Below are 21,257 nucleotides of genomic sequence, written 5' to 3' on the forward strand. Positions count from 1 at the left end.
CTGCTCGGACCCTGCTGAAGGTATTGCCACCTGTTCACTAACAGGGCGAATGGGCAAGGCCAGACGACCATTCTCCACATCAGCCCTCCACTTCGAGCTACACGAATATGTTATCACCCGTCACTCAGCCTGCTGTAAAGGCGGATCCACCACATCGGGTACACTACGAGATGTCTCGGCAGTAGAGCCCGTGGGTGAAAGAAGTGACACCTGAGATGTCCCATGCAATGCACCAGATTCTCCACTGTCGCTACACCCCACGCAGCAGCCTTAAGGTGGCAGGCCGTAGCCAAAAGCCCATTCAGCTGTTTGCAAACTGTGGCCAGCTATTCCTGCGTGTCCACACAACGTGCACACGTCGTACCCACCCTAGCAAGACTAACTGCAGAAGCAAACTATAAAAAGCAGATAGGAACCTAGATATGCAACTTCCTACCCTCCAGACATGTCACCAATGGACACTGATGCCCTAATGAGTTGTGTATCTGTCTGTTCGGAAGAAATGATAACTGTGCTACAGATTGCTTAATTTGCACTTGTAGTTAAAAATGCGAGATTAAACCACCTCAGTGGGAAAAACTTGAGCGAAATTTAAGAAAGACACTACTAAGAAACCACAGGAAAAGCTAAATAAGTGACTCACTGCTCTGGCGATGTGAATGCACGACAGCTGAGGTCTGACTAACTGCAGCAGAAGAGGATCTGACTAACTGCAAACTTTACACTGAGATGACAAAAGGCTTGGTATACCTGCAAATATTGTGTCGGACCTTCTTTTGCCTGGCGTAGTGTAGCAACTCGATGTGACATGGACTCAGTAAATCGTTGGAAATCCCATGCAAAAATATTGAGCCATACCACCTCTGTAGCTGTCCATAGTTGCGAAAGTGTTGCTGGTGCTGGATGTTGTGTACGAACTGACCTCTCGATTATGTCCCATAAATGTTTGATGGGATTCGTGTTGGGCAACCTGGGTGGCCAAATCATTCGCTCGAATTGTCCAGAATGTTCTTCAGATTAGTTGCGAACAGTTGTGGCTAGGTGACACGACATCATTGTTCGGGAGGATGAAGTCCGTGAATGGCTCCAAACAGTCTCAGAGCAGCCGAACATAACCATTTCCAGTCAGTGATTGGTTCAGCTGGAACAGAGGACCCAGTGCATATCAAGTAAACACAACCCAAACCATTATGTAGCCACCGTCAGCTTACACATTGCCTTAATGACAACTTGGGTCCGTGGCTTCGTGGGGTCTGCACCATACTCGAACCCTGCCATCATCTCTTACCAACTGAAATGGCGACTCCTCTGACCAGGCCACGGTTTTCCAGTCATGTAGGGTTCAGCCGAAATGGTCATAAGTCCAGGAGAGGCGCTACAGGTGATGTCGTGTGAATGGCGAAGGCACTCATGTCGGTTGTTTGCTGTCATAGCACATTAACGCCACATTTCATCACACTGTCCAAACGGATATGTTCGTCGTATGTCCCACAGTGATTTCTGTGGTTATTTCATGCAGTGTTGCTTGTCTGTTAGCACTGACAGCTCTACACAAACACAACTGCTCTTGGTCATTAAGTGAAGGCTGTCGGCCACTGCCTTGTCCTTGGTGAGAGGTAATGCCTCGTCTAGGCCATAATCACATTAGAAACCTTTTCACATGAATCCCAGAGTACAAATGATAACTTCGTGAATGCACTACCCTTTTATACCTTGTGTGCCCAATATTATCGTCATCTGTGTTAGTGCATATCACTGTCCTGTGTCTTTTGCCATCTCATCACTGTCTCATGACTCTTTTCAACTCATCACTGTCCCATGACTTTTTTTATCTCAGTGTACGTTGTGAATTCTTTATCTTAGCCATCACTAGTAGACAAGGGAGCAATGTGTGCTGCAGTGGGATGTTATCTATGCAATAATGTGTTCGCCCCTCAAGTGGAAGATTGCGATATTTTTCGGCTCTAATCCCACTGGAGACAAAATGTTTACATCTTCTGTGAAAGAGCCACTAGCAAGCCGATTGAGAAACAGCAAAGAAATCCTAAGATAAATTCTCTCTCGTAAGTTTTGTCACTACCAATTCTGTACCATGTAGATCTAAATGTGAAGTACTTGCTGAACTGCACAATTGTTAGTGCCTGATTTTCTTACTTCCGTCAGTTGTATTGACTCAATTGTGGCATTGAATGATTTATTAACTGAATGTTGTGCCGGCCGGAGTGGCCGAGCTGTTCTAGGCGCTTCAGTCTGGAACCGCGCGACCGCTACGGTCGCAGGTTCGAAACCTGCCTCGGGCATGGATGTGTGTGATGTCCTTAGGTTAGTTAGGTTTAAGTAGTTCTAGGGGACTGATGACCTCAGATGTTAAGTCCCATAGTGCTCAGAGCCATTTTTGAACTGAATGCTCTTATGCAGCAGGAGAACATAACCGTGACACTCGGCAAGAGCTGAAACGTCTGAGGGTGTTAGCAGTGCCAAAGTTTCTCGAGAATATCTTCCTGTTGATCACTGCTCTGCAAACTGTTGAAATGTGTGGGAATCGATGCCCGAGAAAAATGGGTCGTTTTGTTGACACCCTTTATGCCACTCCCTGAGGCCTTTTCATGTCAGTTCCTAGTGGCAGAGTGTCCGAACGTTTTCCTCGGCCACCGATAAGAAAACCGTGTGGTTTCGGTGCCAGATGTCCTGTTCTGACCTCTGTTGCAGATGTGTCAGAAGGGGTGAAATGTGGGTAAAAGAGGCTCTGATGACCTCGCCCTTGTGTGAGACGTCCACAGTGGTGTCGGGCAGATCTGTGTTGAATTTTGGTATGAATATGGCGTCATTAACCTACCTTACATCTCGCATGAACGTCTGAGCTGCGGCTCATTTCCACATGTTGACACCTTGCCGTTTGAAGCATTGTTGAGTCCGAGGGTGACATCTCGGGTCACCGCACTTTTGCACTATTGCGGAAGAAGGTTTTTAAACAGACCCATAACAAAAAGTTTGTTGTGTCATTTACAGTTAAAACAAATGCACAAATAATTATTAATGAATCATGAGTACAGTGAATTACTGGTAATACCCAGTTAATGTTGAGGTTCCCTTAGAGCGCTTGCTGCTGTTAATAACTTTTTTTTTTTTAGTTCAAGTAGTTTATGCAAAACCACTCACCTAGGGAATGACATTTAACAGGTGTGAGGAAAACATTTGAGAGAGCAAAAATATTTAAAACTGTCATAGAAACGGAGGAGTCCAGTACTTGTCTCAAAATCTCTTATTCATAACAATATTTAATTTTGCCTAAAGATTACTGTATGATTTTTGTGACAGAGTGGGTTGTCTCAGATTATAATAAATCTGGTAATGCTTTTTAAATGAAATGTATTCTGATAAAGTTAAGTTTGCAATCGTCTCATCTTTAATAACATGTTTCCTAGTATTTACATATCACGGCATTATTTTACATTCGGATTGATTGTCATACAGAATGCACCCATGCTGCTACAGAAGACGAGTGGCGAGCAGATAAAGTTAGAGAGTGGATAAAGCTAGAGAGTGAACTTGGACATCAGGGACAAGCTACTTATCACAGCTTGTCAGCTGTCAAACAAAGAAAAGGTTCCTTTGCAAAACGTTGTTTAATGTGTATTAATTTTCCATTTTTTGTAGCTGAACAACTGTATCACAAAGAGTTTAGAGGACCTGCAAGACAGCTATATTGTGTGAGCAGCATGCACATCAGGTGGAACACAATTCAGGACATTCAGGTGCTTTTGAGCATGATACTACATCTATTTTGTACTGGCCAAGTCACAATGTGGCACAAGGCAGATTGTGTGTGTGTGTGTGTGTGTGTGTGTGTGTGTGTGTGTGTGTGTGTGTGTTTGTGTGTGTGTGAGAGAGAGAGAGAGAGAGAGAGAGAGAGAGAGACACTTATTTTTAAAAACCTCTGTGGATACAGATAATGGAAGGAATAGTAACCACTCACTATTAGTTGAGGCAGTGAGTCTTCAACAGGCGCATAAACAAGATTTAAAACTTTGCTAAGGCTGCTAAAAACACACGCACGCACACACACACACACACACACACACACACACACACACACACACAGATATGCATGGCTAAATTGTCCAGGCCAGCTGCATTGTCCTGGCACTACCGCCTGATTGGGGGTGAGGTGTTAAAAGGAGCAAAGGGGTATGGAGTGGGTAAGTGGGTAAGAGAGGCAGTATGCCACACGAAGTGGAGGATTGGGTTAGATGGGGAGGGAAGGGATGTGGGAGAGGTGGGAGAGGTAGAACAGAGGAAGAGGGAGATGATGGGGTGAAAATTGTGAGTGTAGATTAATGGAGTAAAGTGAAAGTTACGGGGGCAGGGACTTGTGGAGGTTGCCACCAGGAAGAGTGCAGGCTCGAAAGATGTGTTATAATGACAATATCCATCTATATAACTCAAAGAAGTTGGTATTAAGTAGGAGGATCCAGGTGACATGGGTTGTGAAGTATCCGCAGAAGTTGAGCGTGGTATGCTCACCAACATGTTCAGTCACATTTCGGCAATGGAGATGATGGACAGCTAGTTGGTTATATTAGATTAATACTCATTCCATAAATCATAAATACAACACTTTGTAATCATGTGGGATGTGTCTGTTTAACAAAAGGTTTCTTTACATACCGTAACTCAATTTTTTTTTTTTTTTTTTTTTTTTTTTTTTTTTTTTTTTTTTTGTTGTAAGAATACTAATTTATACCTAGAAGTTCATATATTGAGTAGAAGGAGTTGCCATTCAGAAATTTTTTAAATTTGTTTTTAAGTGTTAGTTGGCTATCTGTCAGACTTTTGATGCTATTTGCTAAGTGACCAAAGATATTTGCGGCAGCATATTCACCCCCTTTCTGTACCAAACTTAGATTTAACCCAAAGTAGTGAAGCTCAGCCTTTCTCCTAGTGTTGTAGCTCTGCAAATTGCTATTGCCTTTGAATTGTGTTGGGTTGTTATTATTATTATTATTATTATTACTACTACTACTACTTTTATTTTATGGCCTTCGTTGGACCACTCTAGTCACTTATACAAAAGTTTATCCAGGTTTTGTTATTCTGTTATACAATACAGTTCAAAAATAATACAATAAGACAATTCAATAGTGTAGTGATTATACAGGGGTTATTATAATTTATTATTATATGAAGGGTGATGTTTTGCACTTCTGTCTGCCCAATACTTCTCCATTTTTCAGAATATTTTTTTTTTTTTTTTTTTTTTTTTTTTTTTTTTTTTTTTTTTTTTTTTTTTTTTTTAGAAGATCACTCTTTGTGTAGCCCTGTTATTGATCTTTGTTTTTAGTCTGGTTTGTGTGTCTTGCAGTATTCTTGTTTTCTCTGTTCTGTTTTTTGTAATTTGGAGTTCTCTTATAAATTCATTAATTTCTGTGATCCATTTAATGTTGCTCTTATTATTCCACAATTTTTCTACTATTCCCTTATTAATTCTGTTTTCTGGTGTTCTCATCAGATCTCCAGAGAATGAGATGCACTTGTTCCTGTTTGTGCTCATTATTAGTTCTGATTTCTTGTACACTGTTTCATTTGAAGGTATTCTCCAGTGCTCATTGTTTATTTATGCACGTCCTAATTATTCTTTGTCTATATTTAGTATTTTGTCAGTTTCTGCTGTATTAACTGTTTTCAAGAGGGTTTCAGCTGCTCAAATTAGTTTTGGGTGTGTAACTATTTTATAATGTTTTAGTTTTGCATCTGTGGATAGGCTTTCTTGTTGTATGTGTTTTTGGTAATGTAATTTGCTTTTTTCAGTTTTTTATTCTATTTTGCCATGATGGTTTCTCATTTAGATTGCAAGTTATGATTTCACTCAAATATTTAAACTTATCAACAATTTTTATTTCTTGTTCTCCTATTGTAATTTTCTTTCCAAGCGGTAGGTCAGTTAGCATAATATTTGTTTTTTCAAATGACACTCTGAGACCATTTTTCTGTGGTATTTTGTCTAGTGATTTAACCTGTTGCCTCGTTTCTTGAACGTTGTTGACTAGGAGAACAAGATCATCACCAAACCCCAAGCAGTTGAAGCTTATATTATTTTTAGCACTTCCAATTCTTATGTTCTTTGGGTTATCCTTGTACCATTTCTCATTATGTATTCCAGTGCACAGTTGAGCAGTAATGGTGGTAGGCAGTCACCTTGTCTTAAGTCTGATTTTATAAGGAATAGTTCAGAAATTTCTTCTCAAAACATTGCTTTTGATTTGGTGTTGGTTATAATAAGTCCTTGTAATTTAATTAGTTTTGGGTGGAGTCTCAGATTCCTTAAGAATTTTAGCACTGAAGGTCTACGCCTTCTTAAAATCTACAAATGTTATTGCAAGATGTTTGTTCCATTTCATGTAGTATGCCATAATCAGTTTGAAACTAATGATTTGCTCTGCACAGATTCTTTTTATTTATTTATTTATTTATTTATTGTTCCATGGGACCAAATTAAGGAGAAGTCTCCATGGTCATGGAATGAGTCAATACATGAAATTATAACACGATAGTAGAAACAGATAAAATGAAATATAAGTAACATATTCAGGCGACAATTCGTAAGTTTAAATAAAGAAAATCAACAATGTAACACTGGAATTTGCTTAATTTTTCAGCTCTTCTAGGAGCTCCTCGACAGAATAGGAGGAGTGAGCCATGAGGAAACTCTTCAGTTTGGACTTAAAAGAGTTTGGGCTACTGCTAAGATTTTTGAGTTCTTGTGGAAGCTTATTGAAAATTGATGCAGCAGAATACTGCACTCCTTTCTGCACAAGAGTCAAAGAAGTGCATTCCACATGCAGATTTGTTTTCTGCCTAGTATTAACTGAGTGAAAGCTGCTAACTCTTGGGAATAAGCTAATATTGCTAACAACAAACGACATTAAAGGAAATGTATACTGTGAGGGAAATGTCAGAATTCCTAGACTGTTGAATAGGGGTTGACAAGGGGTTCTCGAACTTAAACCACACATAGCTCGAACAGCCCATTTTTGAGCCAAAAATACCCTTTTTGAATCAGAAGAATTACTCCAAAAAATAATACCATATGACATAAGCGTATGAAAATATGCGAAGTAGACTACTTTTCGTGTTGAACTGTCACTTATTTCAGATACTGTTCTAATGGTAAATAAAGCAGCATTTAGTTTCTGAACAAGATCCTGAACATGGACTTTCCACAACAGCTTGCTATCTATCCGAACACCTAGGTACTTGAACTGTTCCGTCTCACTTATAATATGCCCATTCTGTCTGATCAAAATACCGGTTCTTGTTGAATTGTGAGTTAGAAACTGTAAAACTGAGTCTTACTGTGATTTAGCATCAAATTATTTTCCACAAGCCACGAACTTATTTCATGAACTACATTATTTGATACTGTTTCAATATTACACACAAGATCCTTCACTACCAAACTGGTGTCATCAGCAAACAGAAATATTTTTGAATCACCTGTAATACTAGAAGGCATATCATTTATATAAATAAGAAACAGCAGTGGCCCCAGCACCGACCCTTGGGGAACGCCCCACTTAACAGTGCCCCATTGGGACTGAACATCACTACAACTCTCAATATTGCAGAGAATAACCTTCTCCTTTCTGTTCTTAAAGTAAGAGGCGAACCAATTGTAAGCTACTCCCCTTACTCCATAATGGTCCAACTTCTGCAGTCATATTTTGTGGTCAACACAGTCAAAAGCCTTCGTTAAATCAAAGAAATCTTTCATTTAATCCGTCCAAAACCTCACAGAGAAAAGAGAATATAGCATTTTCAGTTGTTAAACCATTTCTAAAACCAAACTATACATTTGACAGCAAATTATGTGATTTTAAATGCTCCAGTAACCTTGTATATACAACCCTCTCGATAACTTTAGCAAACACCGATGGCATAGAAATAGGTCTATAATTGTCAACATTATCCCTGTCTCCCTTTTTATAAAGTGGCTTCACTACCGAGTACTCTAATCGGTCAGGAAACCGACCACTCCTAAAGGAAAAGTTACAGATATGGCTAAGTACTGGGCTAACATACATAGAACAATACCTCAGATACCCCATCATATCCCTGAGAGTTCTTGGTCTTTAGTGATTTAATTATTAACTCAATCTCCCTCTTGTCAGTATCATGGAGGAGCATTTCAGGTAACAGTCTCGGAATACTTTTTTCTACAAGCGCTATATGATTCTCTGTTGGGACTAGGTTTCTATTTAGTTCACCTGCTATATTCAGAAAGCGATTATTAAATACTGTACATATATGCGATTATCAGTAACACGGACATTCCCACTACGCACTGATTCTATATCCTCAACCTGTCTCTGCAGACCAGCCACTTCCTTTACGACTGACCATATGGTTTTAATTTTATCCTGAGACTTAGCTATTCTGTCTGCATACCACATACTTTTTGCCTTCCTAATAACTTTTTTAAGCACCTTACACTACTGTTTGTAATGGGCTGCTGCATTTAGATTTTGACTATTTCTAACGTTTTGATATAATTGCCACTTTGTTCTACAGGATATTCTTATCCCTCTAGTCAGCCACCCAGGCTGCCTGTTTGTGCTAGTACCCCGTTTTGAATGTTCTAACGTTCTGAAACCTCCTTGGTATTCCCCTAACTTCTGTTCTAGTTGTTACTTGATTCTTCCATATAGAATATTGGATAAAACCTCATATGTGCAGTGTAGGAGAGAGATTCCTGTGTAGTTGTCTGCTTGCTCTTATGCCCCTTCTTGTGTAGTGGGCATATGATGGCCACAGTCCACTGTCCAGAGAATTGTTTTGTTACCTAAGTTTTTGTTAATAGCCTTGTGTAAGGGGGTTATTAATAACAAATTTCATAAGTGAATATATGTATTGCAAAGCTACTGTGAATATCCCTAGTTCCTTAAATAAGTGTGTGCAATATGACTTGGCTGAGCTCTAGCTGTTATTCTGATTACACACTTTTGTGCAATGAATTTTTTTTTCGTTAATGATGAATTAACCCAAAATATGATGTCATACAAAAGCAGTGAATGAAAATTGGTGTAGTAAACCAATTTATGTGTATGTTTATTGCCAAAGTTTGCAATAACTCTAATAGCATAAGTAGTTGAACTCGATTGTTTCAGCAGATCGTCAGTGTGTTGCTTCCAATTCAATCTCTCATCACTGCACACACCCAAAAATTTGGAATGTTCTGCCTCAGCTATAGACTTCTGTTCGAGCTATATTTATTAAAAATGTTGTGTGGTATATTGTACACAAATGTATGTACCGCATTTTTTAAAAATTTGTTGAGAGTCCGTTTACAGAGAACCACTTAATAATTTTCTGGAAGACATTCTTTACAATTTTGTCAGCTAATTTTTGTTTTTTGGGTGTGATTACTGAAGTTGTATCATCAACAAAAACAACTAGCTTCACATCTTTCTGAATATAGAGTAGCAAGTCATTAACATATATTAAGAACAATAAGGGACCCAAGATTGAACTTTATGGTGCCTCGTTCTTGATACTTCCCCAGTGTGAGGAATCTGTCAATTTTTGCACATTATGTGAATTGTTTATTCCAACTTTCTGTAATCTTCCAGTTAAATATGAATTAAACACTGTCTGCTTAAAAGACTGTGTGAGAGCTAAGGTGGAGTTGAGGCATCCCAACCTCTGATAGGGAAGGATATGCCTATGTATGACTGGAATAAAATTATTAAAAGACTCTCAGTTTACTTCTTGCATTACATCTGGGTACAATCTTGAATTTTCAATGAAATCCTTCCTTGCCTTCATTATACACGAACAGTAGTTGCAGCTGCTGTTGGTGTGAATATTTATAGCTCATAGATGGCTTTTGATTGGCCAGCATATATCATCATTCTATTCTGCTGACAGAGATTGTATCTGTCTCTGCACTGGTGGTGCCAGAAGTCTTGTAAGAACATAAACAATTCAGCAAATGTCTCTGAATCTTATCAGTGTCGAGAGATCGCTTCTGTGTGTCTCTACATCTACATCTACATCTACATCTACACCTACATCCATACTCCGCAAGCCACCTGATGGTGTGTGGCGGAGGGTACCCTGAGTACTTCTATCGGTTCTCACTTCTATTCCAGTCTCGTATTGTTCGTGGAAAGAAGGATTGTCGGTGTGCTTCTGTGTGGGCTCTAATCTCTCTGAGTTTATCCTCATGGTCTCTTCGCGAGATATACGTAGGAGGAAGCAATATACTGCTTGACTCTTCGGTGAAGGTATGTTCTCGAAACTTCAACAAAAGCCCGTACCGAGCTACTGAGCGTCTCTCCTGCAGTCTTCCACTGGAATTTATCTATCATCTCCGTAACGCTTTCACGATTACTAAATGATCCTGTAACGAAGCGCGCTGCTCTCCGTTGGATCTTCTCTATCTCTTCTATCAACCCTATCTGGTACGGATCCCACACTGTTGAGCAGTATTCAAGCAGTGGGCGAACAAGCGTACTGTAACCTACTTTCTTTGTTTTCGGATTGCATTTCCTTAGGATTCTTCCAATGAATCTCAGTCTGGCATCTGCTTTACCGACGATCAACTTTTTATGATCATTCCATTTTAAATCACTCCTAATGCGTACTCCCAGATAATTTATGGAATTAACAGCTTCCAGTTGCTGACCTGCTATTTTGTGGCTAAATGATAAGGCAGCTATCTTTCTATGTATTCGCAGCACATTACACTTGTCTACATTGAGATTCAATTGCCATTCCCTGCACCATGCGTCAATTCGCTGCAGATCCTCCTGCATTTCAGTACAATTTTCCACTGTTACAACCTCTGGATACACCACAGCATCATCTGCAAAAAGTCTCAGTGAACTTCCAATGTCATCCACAAGGTCATTTATGTATATTGTTAATAGCAACGGTTCTATGACACTCCCCTGAGGCACACCTGAAATCACTCTTACTTCGGAAGACTTCTCTCCGTAGAGAATGACATGCTGCGTTCTGTTATCTAGGAACTCTTCAATCCAATCACACAATTGGTCTGATAGTCCATACGCTCTGACTTTGTTCATTAAACGACTGTGGGAAACTGTATCGAACGCCTTGCGGAAGTCCAGAAACACGGCATCTACCTGTGAACCCGTGTCTATGGCTCTCTGAGTCTCGTGGACGAATAGCGCGAGCTGGGTTTCACACAACCGTCTTTTTCGAAACCCATGCTGATTCCTACAGAGTAGATTTCTAGTCTCCAGAAAAGTCATTATACTCGAACATAATACGTGTTCCAAAATTCTACAACTGATCGACGTTAGAGATATAGGTCTATAGTTCTGCACATCTGTTCGACGTCCCTTCTTGAAAACGGGGATGACCTGTGCCCTTTTCCAATCCTTTGGAACGCTACGCTCTTCTAGAGACCTACGGTACACCGCTGCAAGAAGAGGGGCAAGGTCCTTCGCGTACTCTGTGTAAAATCGAACTGGTATCCCATCAGGTCCAGCGGCCTTTCCTCTTTTGAGCGATTTTAATTGTTTCTGTATCCCTCTGTCACCTATTTCGATATCTACCATTTTGTCATGTGTGCGACAATCTAGAGAAGGAACTACAGTGCAATCTTCCTCTGTGAAACAGCTTTGGAAAAAGACATTTAGTATTTTGGCCTTTAGTCTGTCATCCTCTGTTTCAGTACCATTTTGGTCACAGAGTGTCTGGACATTTTGTTTTGAGCCTCCTACCGCTTTGACATAAGACCAAAATTTCTTAGGGTTTTCTGCCAAGTCAGTACATAGAACTTTACTTTCGAATTCATTGAACACCTCTCGCATGCACTCCTCACACTACATTTCGCATTGAGTAATTTTTGTTTGTCTGCAAGGCTTTGGCTATGTTTATGTTTGCTGTGAAGTTCCCTTTGCTTCCGCAGCAGTTTCCTAACTCGGTTGTTGTACCACGGTGGCTCTTTTCCATCTCTTACGATCTTGCTTGGCACATACTCATCTAACGCATATTGTACGATGGTTTTGAACTTTGTCCACTGATCCTCAACACTATCTGTACTTGAGACAAAACTTTTGTGTTGAGCCGTCAGGTACTCTGTAATCTGCTTTTTGTCACTTTTGCTAAACAGAAAAATCTTCCTACCTTTTTTAATGTTTCTATTTATGGCTGAAATCATCGATGCACTAACCGCTTTATGACCGCTGATTCCCTGTTCTGCGTTAACTGTTTCAAATAGTTCAGGTCTGTTTGTCACCAGAAGGTCTAATGTGTTATCGCCACGAGTCGGTTCTCTGTTTAACTGCTCAAGGTAGTTTTCAGATAAAGCACTTTAAAAAATTTCACTGGATTCTTTGTCCCTGCCACCTGTTATGAAAGTTTGAGTCTCCCAGTCTATATCTGGCAAATTAAAATCTCCCCCAGAACTATAACATGGTGGGGAAATCTACTCTCTCTGAGAATGTAACCTCTGTCCGAGTGAAAATTATTCTTGCACATTCTAATTCTACTGCTTCTTTAGTAACAGAATGCTAGCATGAGAAAGCGTGCGTCAAGATTTTGGTTGGTTGGTTGGTTTTGGGGAAGGAGACCAGACAGCGAGGTCATCGGTCCAAGATTTTGGTTTTATTAAACATTAACGTGTGTTTATTTGTGGGACTGTGTTCAGAAACTGCTTATTTCTTAAGTCTTTCCTGTTTAATGTGCCTTTGGTTCTCTGCGCAGCTGCTGTTAGTGGTACAATTAGACTGACAAATGTAGTTACTTCTGCACACACAAGGAATCTTGTAACTTTCAGGGATGCCGAGATCGAGACTGTCACTAACCGGGTGCTGCATCTCCTTTTTCACAGGTGTTTGGGAAGTGGCTTCTATGCTGCTTCTTCCCATTAACTTACCTATTTTTCTAGATGTAGTGCAACAGAAAGAAAAAAAGCACGTAGGAAGATAGTCACATGACAGTTCAACATTTCCGCATTTTCATTCCTTGGAGAGTGCTAAGTTTACATTTCAAACCCCACAGTGATTATTTCATAACGCGTGCTTCTGATGAATAATCTCGAAACTGAGATGGTATGTGTCAGAAACTGTTGTAGCTGTATATTAATGTATTTAAAACATCTCTCTTCTGGACTTGGTGGTGAAAATTCTGTGTGCCAATATATGAATCGGTGTTGGTTGCCCTGCAGTATACGGAGTTGCTGAGATGTCCATCTGATATTCATTAAATGGAAAGATCTAAAAGTAGAAACTTTCCTTCTCTTTCTGTTTCAACAGTGAACTGGATGTTTAAATGCATGCTATTCACATGATTGACAAACTGCTCCAGAGCTTTGGTGCCATGTCATCAGACCATAAAATATCGTTAACATATTGTTCACTCCAGTCGATTTTATGTTATGTTTAACTATAGAAAACTTGAGCTCAATCTCTCTGTCTTGGCAGTGTTGCAGAAAATCCAAATTGCTCCACACCTCATCAAGGTGGTTAGGGAAAATCTTGCACTGGATATTCCATGGGGATAGGATCTCATTTAGCAAGGTGTGTAGGAGCTGGTCTGGCACAACGATAGTCTAGATATTGTATGGATTAGGTGGGAGAAGTTGGGAAGGATTATCCTTATTTCAAAGCACCGTGAAAGGTAGTCGAAGTGCTAACAAAGGATGTGGTTCACTTCTGCACAATGTAGGATGTAACTGCAGTAATAATAGAAAATCATGCAAAATTTATAGGTGAGTATGTTAAAAGAAACTTGGATTGTAAATCACAAGTTTATTTCATTTTACACACACAGATTTATCAACTTAAGCTTTGCATGTGATATTAATGTTTTAATCCGCTATGTTAGTTAACTTTGCGTACTCTTTCATTAATGCCATACAGAATAATGTTTTAAGGTGTTATTTACATCAAGTTGCAAAAGTATTATTATTATTATTATTATTATTATTATTATTACTAATGGTGCATACAAGCATAGTTCCTGTAAGCAAATGTTAAAGCATTTCAGTATATTAAGAACAGCCTCACAGTGTGTTTACATCTTTATGGAGTTTATCATTAATAACTGCTGACAGTTCAAAAACAACAACAGCACGCATAACACTGGGAATCAAAATTTCCCTTGTCTGTTAGAGAAATGGGGGAAATTATGTAGTTATGCAAGTATTTCAGTACATCCAAAGTGAATTAAGGACACAGAGTACTTTTTAATGGTCAAGAAACCATTCTTGTAACATTCTTAAATTCTATAGTGTTTCCTGATTACAATATACATTATTGGATTTAGAATGAAAACTAACCACTATATACCATATTTTAGAGTTAATTTCAATTACAAAAGACTCACAAGACAACCGTTAAGTTTTTGTTTCCAGCAATTCTGTGTGCGATATATTGTGTTTGTTGGTTTCAAGTATCTGTAAATGATCATCTTTACTCCTCTTTACTACTGGAGTGGTTTGTTTACATCGTACTGGAATTTTGTTATACAGATTTTTCTTTTCGTAAATATTCACTAGTATGCTGTAAATACTAACAGTGCCACACATCAGTGAACTTGATAAAAGAAAATTAAGGGGTAATCAGTTTACAAACAGAGCAGTCCATAATATTGAGATCAACCCTTGTATCAGTTATTCAGGAAACAAACACGCACATGGCTTATCTCCCCTCTGTGTACTTCTGAAAATGTGGCAGTGGAGAGAGGGATCCAGATGGCCCGGGTTGTGAAGCAGTCATTGAAATCAAGCATTTTATGCTTGGCTGCATGTTGTGCCAGTGGATGCTCAACTTTTTTCTTGGCCATAATTTTGCTGTGGCATTCATTCTGATTGACAGCTGGTTTGTTGTTCAGGGATTACATGCCAAATATTACCATGGACTGGAACAACTAAGCCATATCCTATTCCAGGGTATAGAGTATCCATCATGGTGCGGAATGAAGGACATCTTATCAAAGATGCTTCCCACCTCTCCAAAAGTAGTATTCCCTCACCAACCCAACCTGCATGATATCCTGGCTTGTCACAATGGCACTCTCACTCCCATTTCTACTCCCAACCCCTTCCCACAGGGATATGCTCACTGTAGAAGACCCAGGTTCAGTGATGTCCAGTCCACCCACCCAGCAGTTCCTACTCGAGTCACCTCACATATTTCTTCTACCCCTTTAGAGGCAGGGCCACCTCTGAAAACAGCCATGTCATAAACTAGGCCTGTTCAGGAGGTGGCTCATGCTCACTTGCCACCTGGGTAGTGATTGCTCATGGAAAAATGTGCCTATCAAATGTCATTATGTTGCGTGGGCCAAGTCCAAACTGTACTGTCTTCAGAGGAATGACTGTGTGTTACATTCGTTATAGTCTTAGACACCAGTGTATATACCCATACATAATAGTGCAGTGCTTTTAGTGGAGAGTACCTCTTCATAAATCTATGAGAAGAAGTGTTGTGACTGGGTTAGGAACTTCAAAGTGAAGGTCAGACACACCATCATAAGTCTACAAGACATCAGTGCAAGATAGCTACCTACAGTTATATCTTTTAGATATATAGTGCTACAGGCAGTTGCTTGTTAAATTTTGTAGTAAAATTAGTCTTATAGAATCATTAAAAAAATTTCCTCATTATAAATTTCCACAGCTTCACAGGTTTGCAACTATGATTAATAATTAGAATCCTTTGACATCCAGTGTTTTTATGTTTAACACGTGGATACAATAATCATGAGATATAAGTGGATGTCAATTTAAACTTCATCTGAAAATAACTTTCAGCACAAGGGGTTTTTGGCCCTGTAGACCATGCGCTGCATCAACGATCTGCTTCCACCGCCTTCTATCTCTCCCAGCCTCTCTCCATCCTGCGGAAATTCCTAATGCTGCGATATCCTTCTCTATGTCATCTTTCCACCTTGTACGAGGTCGGCCCAATGGTCTTGTTGCCTGGAGAGTTCCTTCAAATGCTTTCTTGGTGATTCTGTTGTTTTCCATTCTGGCCACATGTCCAGTCCATTGCAGTCTCCTACTTTTCAATTTCTGGATGATAGTGGGTTGCTTCATTAACTGATAAATTTCATTGTTCTTTCGAATTCTCCATACGCCATTCTCCAACACAGGTCCCAAGATTTTTCTCATTACTTTTCTTTCGAAAACATTCAGTTTTTCTCTTTCATTCTTTGTAAGTGCCCAGCTTTCTGAACCGTACAGTACTATGGGGCAGATAATAGTGTTGTATATCTTCATCTTTGTGGTGACTGACAAAGCTTTATTTTTGAGTGGGTTGCTTAGAGAGTACAGACATTTTGACCCCAAGGCTATTCTTTCTTTTATATCCATTGTTATGATCCAAGGTATTTAAACTGGAGAACTTCTCTGATTTTAGAATGTTGGTCAATTTCAAATTAAGGATTTGGGTTTATGACTCGACCTATTTCCATATTTCGGTTTTCTCTTGGTTAATCAAAAGCCCGATTTTGCTGGCACTGTGCCTGGGAGATCTGTATATATCTTTCAGTTCTTCTTCAGTTTCACTCAGTCGTATAGTAAACGTATATCATCTCCATAAGCCAGGAGTTTTACTTCACTGTGTTCCAATCAGAGACCATTGTATAGATGTAAATTACTCTGCCGAACCACTTTCTCTAATGCAAGGTTGAAGAGGACACGTGAAAGAGCATCTCCCTGTCGTAAGCCTCTTTTAATTGGAAAGGTGGGGGATATGGATCCTCTGAACTTCACTACTGCCTGGGAGCCATCCATGCACAGTTGTATCATCCTAATGATTTTACTGGGTATACTAAATTCTCGTAATGTGTTGTAGAGGCTACTTCTGTGGATGCTGTCATAGGCTCGCTGGAAGTCAATGAAGAGACAGTGGACGTTTTTGTTAAATTAACAGTATTTCTCAAAGATCTGTCGTATAGTAAACAAATTATCAGTTGTGGAATGGTTTGTTTGAAATCCAGCGTGGTAATCTTGAATAATGTTTTCTGCGTAAGTTTTTCCAGAATGGTCGTTGACAGGATTTCATATGTTATGTTCAGCAAACTGATTCCTCTAGTTTTCCAATCTTCAGGCAGTGTTTCAGTTTTCCAGATCATTGTGATAAGGTTATAAATTTCTTTGTGTAGTTTGCTTCTACCCTCTTTTAACATCTCTGCTGATATCTGGTCCTGGCCTGCTGCCTTGTAGTTTTTGAGCTTTTGAATGGAGTGGGTCACTTCCTGTTCTGTGATTCCACATTCGTCATTATTAATGCTGTCACTCTGACATAGCGTAATTGAAGGTTATGTGCAGATCAGTGCAATTTAACATTTCTGAGAAATACTCTTTCCATCTTTCTAGGATACCTTTCAGCTGCATTAGCATATTTTGATATTTATCTTTTATGAATAGGTCTTCACTTTGATAACCTCTCTTACTTTTCTTTGTATACTGAAACAACTTCTTTGAGTTTCCATTCCTGCTTCTATAGATTCTAGGACTCCAGTTAGATATTTCCTTTTCTCTGTTCGTAGAACTCTTGCTGTTTCTCGTCTAACCGCATTGAACATCTCCCTCCTGTCCTCACTCCCCTTATCATGCAGCCATAGCATCCTGGCTTCTTTCCTCCGTTCTACTGCTCTCTGACACTTTTCGTTGAACCATTTCTGTTTCTTCATTTTCTTTTTCTTGTCCAGTGTTTTTTTTTTCCTGCATCTGTTACTGCAGTCTTTATTCTTTCCCAAGCCTTCTTGATACTATATTCCTCCTCAGCTTCTTGCAATGCTGTAAACCGGTTATTTATTTCAATCACATAGGCTTCTTTAGCAGACAGTTCCTTTAGTCGTGTGATGTCTAAATTAGGTTTTGGTGTGGCTTTTGGTTGTTGATTCCAAATCATCTTAATTTTCATCTTTTCTGCCACTAGGAAATGATCTGAGCCAATTTCAGCTCCTCTGTACATTCTGACATCTCTCATAAATGAAGTGAAACGTTGATCTGTCATAACATGGTCAATCTGATTTACTGTTTTGCCATCTGGAGAGCACCTTGTACCTTTATGTATATCTATTTGAGGGAACATCGTCGAGCAAATTCTCATATTCTTTGACAGTGCAGAGTTGATCATTTTTAATCCATTTTCATTTGTGGTTGAGTGCTTGCTATGGTTTCCTATTGTGGGGATGAACATATCCTCTTTAATGGAAAAATAAGTACAGTTCATTAAGATAATTCTCATATTTCTTGTTGGAATACTTTCGACTACTCTCTCTAATTCTTCATAGTACTTATCTTTCTCATCCTTAGTGCATGGACATTTATGAATGTTATATTGTACCACTGGTGTTTGATTGTTATGTAAGACATTCTATTGTTAATGGAATGGAATTCCGTTAGTCGATTAAGAATCCTTTTCTTAACAGCAAAACCAGTACCAAATCCATGATGTTTTTCATCTCCCCCATAAAAAATGACACAATTGTTCTCCGTGTGTATCTCTTTTCCAAGCCACCTAACTTCCTGTAGAGCTACAATATCTGTCTTGTATGTTTTTAGTTCAGATATCAAAGCTGCTGCTGCAGCTGGTTTATTAAGACTATGAACGTTCCATGTCCCAAATGTGAAGCAGTGTTTCTTGTTTTTATCACGCAAATTCCAGTTCCATAGCCTATGTCTGTTTCCTGTGAATCCATTATCCGAGGCAAATCGTTGATGTGAACCAGTAAGTGTAGAATCCCCTGGCCGCATTATGAGCACTGTGCAGGTTAAGCTTGGTGATGGGGCTGCACTTCACAGCTTCCAAGCTTGCTAAGTAACATTTTGGATTACCATTTTCTAGGCAGATTGCCTTTCCCAGGCTCCAAGCTCTGCCTGCCCAGTGGAGATGCCTTCCGCCTCTTCTACCATTGAAATGCTATAAAAAAAAAAAAAAAAATAAAAAAAAAAATTCTCTTCCAGCATCCAAGCCGTTGACTTCCTCTTCACTGGTTTTGGTCGACCCTGAGTATTTTATTTCCCCAGTGCCCACCATATCTGGTGAGCATTCCCCTATCTGCTACCTGGGGAGGTGCCCGATGGGGGACCAGCAACCCCTCACGGGAGGACTAATATTTTACAAGGACTAATATTAGTGTTCACAAAATAGATTCATTGACATTAGTTTATCCTTCCAAGCTGCCTTATTCTGATTCCTCTTACCCTTCCCCCACTTTCTTCCCATTCCCCCACCATTGCTCACTGTGAGCCAGTTATTCACTCACTGCTGAGAAGTGAGTGAAAGCCAGCTCACCCAAGCAGACCAGTAAACAGGCCTGTCGTATACGAACCCTGCTGCAATCACTGCATGACATTTTATGTTGGTAAGATAACCAACATGATGTCCACCAGCACAAATGTCCACCAACAAAATGCATTTGAGAACAAAGTTGACCACACAGTGGTACAACATGAAGCCAAGCACAACATGCTCAATTTCAATGACTGCTTCACCACCCACACCACCTGAATCCTTCACTCCATCATCAGCTTTTCTGAATTACGCAGATGGGAGTTATCCTTGCAACATGTTCTTCGCTCCTTTAACCCTCCTGTTCTCAATCTTTGTTATCCCACTGCCCCCACATCTCCAACCAACAGTTTCTCCTTCCTCTGTCCTGTCACCTCCCTCCACCAATCCATGTTTGTCACCTCCATTATGCACTACATTTCACCGGCTCCATTGTCCATATGTCACATGCCTAGCCTGTGCACCTCTCACCCCTCCCTCCTGCATTCATAGCCAGCAAACACAAGGGGGCAGATTAATGAAGTTTTGTTGGTGGGGACAGTTGCCTAGAAGAGGAAGAAGGCCCAGGGGTCCTCTCCTTGACTGTTGAATAGAAAATTATAATTGTAAAGCATGCTGCTATGGCAGATCGGGAAGCCCTGCTAGTATTTAGTGCCCACAATTCAAACACAGAGGAAGCACAGGTCACTAGTACAGGTAGTATATTCTCTCAGGTACGCAAAGTAAGATGGCTTGGGGAATACTGAATTAAATCACTAAATCCACTGACCAAGACTCTAAATTCGCATGCTTAACTTTACAAAAATTACCATTTGATTTTAATTTAGTTTCAACTCTCGAAGGGGGTGATTGTCCCCTCCACCCCCCCCCCCCCCCCCCATTTAACCGGCCCTTGGCGGACACCTGCTGCCTTCCTCTGAGGTGCTAGCTACCCACCCTCAACCCCTCTGCCTGCCTCCCACCAATCTCTTACTCTACCCACCCCACACTAGTCCACGTGCCAAAATGCAATCCCAGCATTGCGTGTTCAGCCAGCACGATGTAAGACTCTGTGTGGGGGCTGTGGGTGTGGGGGAGGGTGGTGGTGGCTTGGGTGTGCATGCTCTAGTTCAAGTTCGACACAGGATGTATACTGAAAGTTAGTAAGTTTTCTTTCTCTTTTCTCTGTGACTGTCGATGGCTCAATGCACCTGCTATTCGGTGAGGGGTCTCTTTTACTCCTAAATTATAAATATAAATTGTGTAATAGGTGAATACAAATTATAACAATACATACGAATGATCAACATGTATCCATATTTTCACTTGGAAAACAAGGTCTGGAGAACTTGAAAATAACTAAATCCTTAACTCAGTGGTAGTATGTTACGGTCACAAATATTATGCTGGACTTTGTTTTACATCTTTATTTAGCTAAATATAATTTTTTGTTTGTTTTTAAACAAGAGAGACTTTTCTGTCTTTCAGAAATCTTCTGGAATTTGCAGAGAGTGAGCCAGATTTAATGAAAAATATAGCAGAGAGGGGTCACCAGTTCATAGTGAACAATCTAAGAATGAAAGATGTACTGTGTTACTGGAAAGCTTTAATGAAAAAGTATGCAAAATTATTGACATTTCAACCAAAGAGAAATAAGTCTCTGAAGGAAATAAAATGAATGTGTATTTTCTTGCTGATATCTTTGCAATTTTTGTAATATGTTCTCCAAATAGGGGAAGCCCTGAGCAGCAGACAAGCATGTAGAATATGCATTGCTTTTGTGTGTGTATGTGTGGGGGGGGGGGGGGGGACACGTAGGTGCAAGCACACACACATTTATTTTAGCTCCAGTGAAAGTCTTTGTCTGAAATCTAATAAGCATTGCCACCTATTTTTATTTGCCTATCCAATGCTCAGTGCATTCTCTATTTGGTGAGTGACAAGTATTTGATGAGTAGTCATCTATCCTGTTATACATTTGATCTTCCATCCTAGATG

The 21,257-nt window shown here is 39.8% G+C and overlaps 1 protein-coding gene across 1 annotated transcript in view; it reads left to right on the plus strand.

The window, feature by feature from the left end:
- Window positions 1-20,956, plus strand: part of LOC126469911 (O-glucosyltransferase rumi homolog) — a 134,472-nt gene extending 113,516 nt beyond the window's left edge. The window contains exon 6 of the mRNA XM_050097275.1: window positions 20,748-20,956. Within this exon, the coding sequence (XP_049953232.1) occupies window positions 20,748-20,937 (190 nt within the window). The 3' untranslated portion in view covers window positions 20,938-20,956. The remainder of the gene's footprint in view (window positions 1-20,747) is intronic.
- Window positions 20,957-21,257: the final 301 nt, after the last annotated feature.

Source organism: Schistocerca serialis, chromosome 3, assembly GCF_023864345.2.
Source record: "Schistocerca serialis cubense isolate TAMUIC-IGC-003099 chromosome 3, iqSchSeri2.2, whole genome shotgun sequence".
In the NCBI taxonomy this organism is placed as follows: Eukaryota; Metazoa; Arthropoda; class Insecta; order Orthoptera; family Acrididae; genus Schistocerca; species Schistocerca serialis.